Source organism: Olea europaea, chromosome 10, assembly GCF_002742605.1.
Source record: "Olea europaea var. sylvestris chromosome 10, O_europaea_v1, whole genome shotgun sequence".
Classification (NCBI taxonomy): Eukaryota; Viridiplantae; Streptophyta; class Magnoliopsida; order Lamiales; family Oleaceae; genus Olea; species Olea europaea.
The window spans coordinates 7,104,622-7,110,695 of record NC_036246.1 but is presented as its reverse complement, the minus strand read 5'-3'; the positions used below and the strand labels follow the sequence as shown (position 1 = coordinate 7,110,695).

The window sequence follows — 6,074 nt, the reverse complement described above, 5'->3', positions numbered from 1 at the left end:
ATATATATATATATATATATATATATATATATATATATATAAGAGTTCTTCCTTTAAGATTCCCAAATAACTGGTAATTTTGTAACTTTTGCTATTAAGTCCAAAACGTTCTCATTTAAAATCGTGGACTGACTTGTGGTGCATGCTTGGGAATCTAAGTATTTAAGAATTACTACACCTCGCAATTTTTTAGCGTTCTCTTTCTTTCTTTCTTTCTTTCTTTCACATTTGTTGAATAATTATTTTCGTATAGCAATAATTAATCTAGATGTTGTAACAAATGGTACCACACTTTGATGCTTCAATATTCACATGTATGATCATGGAACAATTATTCTATTATTGCAATTGCATCTTCATCTTTTACGTAAAATAAGATTAGAAGGCAACGACGCACGCGACTTACTTCCTTAAAATAGAAGATTACGTACTATCTTATTCTTTTTCGAGATTACTCGAAAGACAAGACAATAGTAACCATTCAACGTGAAACTTACCATACCATTCCCTTTTCTGTGAATACAATACGACGCACGAAACACCGTTACCAAATGTCAAAGAAAAATAACGGAGGAAAGTTATGGAAGTCGAGAGGAATACGTTGAACTATGGCGACGTCAGACTAACGGAATATTCGTATTCCGTCATAAAATTCTGTTCATATCCACATTTAACAGTTTTGAATACTTAGTTGTTCTGAGTCTTTTGATAATGTATTCTATCTAATTGGTTTAGTATAGGAAATAGAGTTATTGATGTGATCAAATGCAAAGAGATAGGTGCCCTTCATGGACAGCAGGCTAACAGTATTATAGACTTATATTACAGTGTTAGAATCATTTTTTCCTCAGGGTTTTAATGGAGTGGATTAATCACAAAATTCTGCCTTCTTGTGTATCTTTGCAGAGGATGCATGATATTGACAATTAGATTTATTAGAAGATTTAATTTCTTTTCTTAATTCACTGTTAGTCTATAACAATAAGCATATGAGGTCATGAAAAGAAATTGATGTATTTTATGCAAAAAAATTTATTTTTTTCTCAAATATTTTCCTGTACTTCATGTCTGAGAAAGGATTCTTCTCTATCCTTAATGTTATCACACACAATTTTCAGAAAATAGCTGGTAACTTGTTTTTATTATTTATTACTTTGTAATTTCAGGAACCATGATTAAGTTGTTCAAAGTGAAGGAGAAGCAAAGGGAACTCGCTGAAAATGCCAATGGGAAGGGTCATGTGAAAAAGCAAAGTGCTGGGGAGCTACGTCTTCATAAAGGTTTGCTGAAACCATTTGTGAGAATTGTTTATTTTCTTGAAATTCAGATTTTCTTCTGATTCATTGCTGAAGCCACTTCTGGGATTGTCAACTCTTAAGAGGGCACCATCATCAATCTTTCGGATAAGTGCATATCAATGCGTTGATGGTACTTTTTTACATATTCATGTAAACTTTAAAAAGTATGAAAACCCATATTAAAAAAATAATAATAAATAAATAAAAAATAAAATTCGTGGTGAAGTTCTCCCCCCAACCCAAAACAAAAAAGAAAAAAAGAAAACTTAATACAAGTCCTGGCTTTGCCACTATCTAGGGGACAAAAACAATTACCTACATTGTCACTCAATAACGAAATCATATCGTAGATTTCATTGATATGGCTGAATTAGAATTGGAGTTGGTTTGAAAGGGGTGTGGGTGTATGAAATTGGAAAATTGGATTTTGAAACCTTGACTACTGGCAATTTTTGATCAAAGATGTCAGAATAATCTGGTGATTAATAGCTGCAACACTTTCTTCTGGCCATCTATGCACACTGTTTAGTAGGAAGGCCTTCAATTGTGTGAGTTATGGAATCTAGTATAATTCGCATAGGTATCAATTGGAAATGCTTTGATCATCTTGTACTATTATCTTCCAGTTTAAAGGAGCATAAAGTATTGCTTGCCTGCTGATAGTTAATTAGAGAAAGTGTGTGTATTTGTATTTATCATGTAGTTATTCTCTGGCATTCATTATAGGTTATTTGCACATTTGTCTTTTGGTAAATCTTAGAATCCCCTAGAACCTCGAACCTTATCTTGCAACATGGAACAAGAGTAGTGTGAGGAGCCAGACAAAATGGGATCTGTAACGTTTTCTTCTTTAACACATTGCTTTTTTTTTTCTTTTTTTTTTTTTTTTTTTTTTTTTTTTGGTTAGTGTCTCTTGGCTCGAACCATGGATTACCCTATCCCAACTTACATGGGTTTTCCCTTGCAAAGTATGACCATTCATTGGTCCAGGTTTTTGAATCAAGGCACATTCAAGAATGATTGAGCATGTTAAGCACAGAAACACAACATGATAATTCCACTTTGATTTTGTACATGTTCGGTAAGTGATAAAATTAAGCTTCCATTTAGATATAAAAAATCAGTTTCTACCGCACAAATCACAATTCATAATTACTACCCATTATTATCCACATTTCATGTGACCCATTACTATTTTATGGAAGATTGTGTGGTTGAAAATAGGAGAGAGAGAAATGAAATGTAATGGAATGAAAATTAATGAGGGCCAAACGGGGGGCTTAATTGTGTAGGTCGTTAGGTGTTCAAGAATCATTTTCGGATTGCTATTGAGTACTGTTTATATTGTTAATGTAGAGTTTAATCTTCAAAATTCAACCTTGCAGATATTAGTGAGTTGAACCTACCTAAGACATGTACTATCTCTTTCCCTAATGGCAAGGATGACCTGATGAACTTTGGAATCACTGTTCGACTAGATGAAGGATATTACTTGTAAGTAATCGCTCATAGGTAAAACTTGTTATTGTCGGCAGTACTTAAGATTGACTGTAGAGATTGTATCTGGTTTATTATCTTGTTTAACCTTGTTATTTAGTTATCTTGACATATCTTCTACGTTGGCAGGGGGGGTGAATTTTTTTTTTCTTTCCAAGTTTCCCCTATCTATCCGCATGAACCCCCAAAAGTCAAGTGCATGACCAAGGTAATGACACTCTCTCTCACGTACGTGTTGAAAATGTGGAAAATGATAATAACATGAATTAAGGAAAAGAAATATTTTCTATTACGGAAGTGTGGCATTTGGTGCAACTATTTCTTATATATGTTTCACGCAATATGCAGGTCTATCATCCTAATATTGACTTGGAGGGGAATGTCTGCCTCAATATACTCCGTGAAGATTGGAAACCTGTCCTGAACGTTAACACTGTTATCTACGGATTGTACCACCTTTTCACCGTATGAATTTGGTTTTCCCACAAGTAGATTGTTGTTAAACTTTAACTCATTTACCGAATAATATTCTGGTTATATGTGTATTGTGATGGATGTTTCTGAATCTTCATGCAATAAACCTTGCAAAGTTTTGGTATTTATATGCAGGAGCCAAATTACGAGGATCCTCTGAATCACGATGCAGCAGCGGTGCTGAGAGAGAATCCAAAGATGTTTCAGTTAAATGTACGAAAGGCTATGGTGGGTGGATATGTGGGGCAGACTTACTTTCCACCGTGTATGTTTTAGCTCATCATGCAATGACTGTCGATTGTCATCATATCATAACATTTGAAGGTGCTCATAGTAAATTTCACTGTCATCTTTCGACCATTTCATTATGCAAGATATTTGCTATGACTTACCAGCTTGGTCTAAGATTTGCTTCTAGTTTTACATTCATCGGTTGATAAAATTTGTTTCATCTTTGCTGGCTATTCTAGTATTCTTTGGTCTTGCACAAAATTCCAGTACAGCGACTGCAGCATAAGCCGAAACGAGCCTTCTTGACACAACGTGAAGGCCTGACCGGACCCTGAAGGTGGGTCCACAGACTTGGTTAACATATTAGTAATTTTTTCTACAAGAATTTCGACTTCTCAAAATTGTGGTCATATGCATAAATATTTAGTATCTTTCATTTTTTGTTTTGGTACCGTGTTGAACTATCTTTCATGAAAACCTTAAATCGTTAAAGAGGGAGCAAACGACAGCCTTAATTGGGGTCAGAAATGTTGCTGTGATGCGTTAGATCAACTGCGAATAGAAAACTATGAATCAGTCGAGCCATCTTTGAATTGAACGTGTGTCCCTTCGCAATTATCACTCCAATAATTGTTGTGTTCAAAATTAATTAATTTAAAAGTTCAATTAAAATATTATAATCTTGCAATAATTTGTTTCTGTTTTAAAGTCGGTCAAATAGCGTGGCAAATTTGGTCACGAAATCTCTAAATTAATACAAATGGATTATGGGATAGGCAAGCTGACAAATATTATCAGCGATTTCGGCTGCGAATTATCTTCATTTTTCTAGAAGATGAGGTCTATCTATGTCATGGTCTGGTGTGCCTCTAAAAGTCCACGGACTAAAAAAATTTGGTCACTTCTAACTTTGATCTACTATCAAGTATGAAATTATGATATATTATCTAGCACAGGGATTAGCACCAGTTTAGATGACGATGAAATTTAAATCAATTAAAATAAAAAAAAATTACAATTGATTATCACTTGTAGAAAATGGAGGAAATGTGATATAGATGGTGTTAAGTACACTGATCCTAAATAATTTATTTCAAAAGAGTAATGTTGTTTCTACGTAGTCTAACTGGTATTTAGCTTCGTTGTTGAAAATAATCCATCCAAGTGGATGGATGTGATCTAGATGGGTGTATTGGCATCCCTAATATTTATAATAGGTTACAACAGGTGTTAAGAACCAATCGAGATGATAATTAAGTGATTGAAGATATTAAGTCCTTGATTGATGATTTTAATTTAAATTAAAGTTAACAATTAATTTTAATCACATATTTTACGTAACCCATTATTTTTAATCAAATATTTTATCAATTTCTATTATAATTTAATAAAAATTTGATTGTAATTTCGTGTGGGCTAAAACATAAAATTTATTTATAATGTTAATCACTAAATTATACATAAGAATAATTCTAACCAAACGGGCCCGTGACAGCCCGTCACAGTAGACCATCCCTATATATCCAGGAATTTGTAGGCTGGCATTTTTTGTTCTTTCTTTTGTTAAAGCAGTTTAATGCTATGCCCAGTTTGGTGCCTATTTTTCTTAAAATGACTTTTTCTACTCTTCTTTTCAATTACACATTTTTTATTAAAATAATATTACATATAAATAAAAAAAATTCCTTATTTTTTAACCACACACTTCCCATCAAATTATTATTTTAAAATATATTTTTATATAAAAATGACTCTCAAACACCCGCTATATATAAATAGGTAATCAGCACGCACGGCACCTAGCATTACTTATTCGCAAATATATTTTTTATTTGATTAGACAGCCCACTGTTACACCCGTGCTTCATTTATCTCCACCGTCTCATCCTGAGCTTCTTGCACTCTGTGTAATTCATGGACGGCTCAAAACTCCACGTAGCTATTCTCGTAAGTCCCGGCATGGGACACCTCGTCCCTGTCCTGCTTCTGGCCAACCGCCTAGCCACCCAACACGGCGTTAAAGTCACAGTTCTTGCTGTCACAACTTCTTATTCTCCGCCGGAGTCCCATTTGCTCGAAATCCCCACCGAGAAAAACCTTGTTGATAGAATTGAACTTCCGCCTGTTGACATTTCACGTCTTATAAAACCCGACACTAAAGTAGTGGCACAACTGTGCATGATGCTACGCGAGGCGCTGCCGGGAATCCGGTCCACCATCTCCGCCATGAACCACCGCCCCGATGCCCTTATCGTGGATCATTTTGGCACTGAAGCTCTTCCGATTGCGGCTGAATTCAACATGGCGAAGTATGTGTATGTGCCCACCGGAGCGTGGTTTACTGCCCTCACTTTATACTGTCCGGTTCTTGATAAAGAAATCGAGGGACAGTATGTTGATCAAGAAGATTTTCTGAAAATTCCAGGTTGCAAACTGGTGCGACCGGAGGACGTGGTAGATCCCATGCTGGACCGGAACGACCAACAATATGATGAGTACGTGAGCATGGGGACTCGGATTCCACAGTTTGATGGGATCCTGCTGAATACATGGCAAGATTTGGATTCTACAACA

General features: G+C 35.1%; 2 protein-coding genes across 3 annotated transcripts in view; both read left to right on the top strand.

Moving 5' to 3' along the window:
• Window positions 1–1,145: 1,145 nt before the first annotated feature.
• Window positions 1,146–3,947, top strand: LOC111401065 (NEDD8-conjugating enzyme Ubc12-like). 2 transcript variants are annotated; one of them, XM_023028608.1, is made up of 6 exons: window positions 1,146–1,280; window positions 2,684–2,792; window positions 2,925–3,003; window positions 3,144–3,260; window positions 3,405–3,593; window positions 3,740–3,947. In XM_023028608.1, exons 1-5 carry the CDS (start codon window positions 1,172–1,174, stop codon window positions 3,543–3,545), a joined length of 555 nt encoding a protein of 184 aa, XP_022884376.1. In that variant the 5' UTR covers window positions 1,146–1,171; the 3' UTR covers window positions 3,546–3,593; window positions 3,740–3,947. The 2 variants fall into 2 exon arrangements, with proteins under 2 accessions (XP_022884376.1, XP_022884375.1); XM_023028607.1 differs by lacking the exon at window positions 3,740–3,947 and having other exon boundaries at window positions 3,405–3,660.
• Window positions 3,948–5,414: 1,467 nt separating this feature from the next.
• Window positions 5,415–6,074, top strand: part of LOC111400234 (anthocyanidin 3-O-glucosyltransferase 5-like) — a 1,569-nt gene continuing 909 nt past the window's right edge. Inside the window, exon 1 of the mRNA XM_023027661.1 lies at window positions 5,415–6,052. Coding sequence (XP_022883429.1) covers window positions 5,415–6,052 — 638 coding nt within the window. The remainder of the gene's footprint in view (window positions 6,053–6,074) is intronic.

Excerpts from the sequence above, each read along its gene's own strand:
- LOC111401065 (XM_023028608.1), top strand. The coding sequence starts at position 1,172 with ATGATTAAGTTGTTCAAAGTGAAGGAGAAGCAAAGGGAACTCGCTGAA. Across the intron at positions 3,004-3,143 it reads AAGTCAAGTGCATGACCAAG|GTCTATCATCCTAATATTGA; the intron begins GTAATGACACTC and ends CGCAATATGCAG. Across the intron at positions 3,261-3,404 it reads GATTGTACCACCTTTTCACC|GAGCCAAATTACGAGGATCC; the intron begins GTATGAATTTGG and ends ATTTATATGCAG.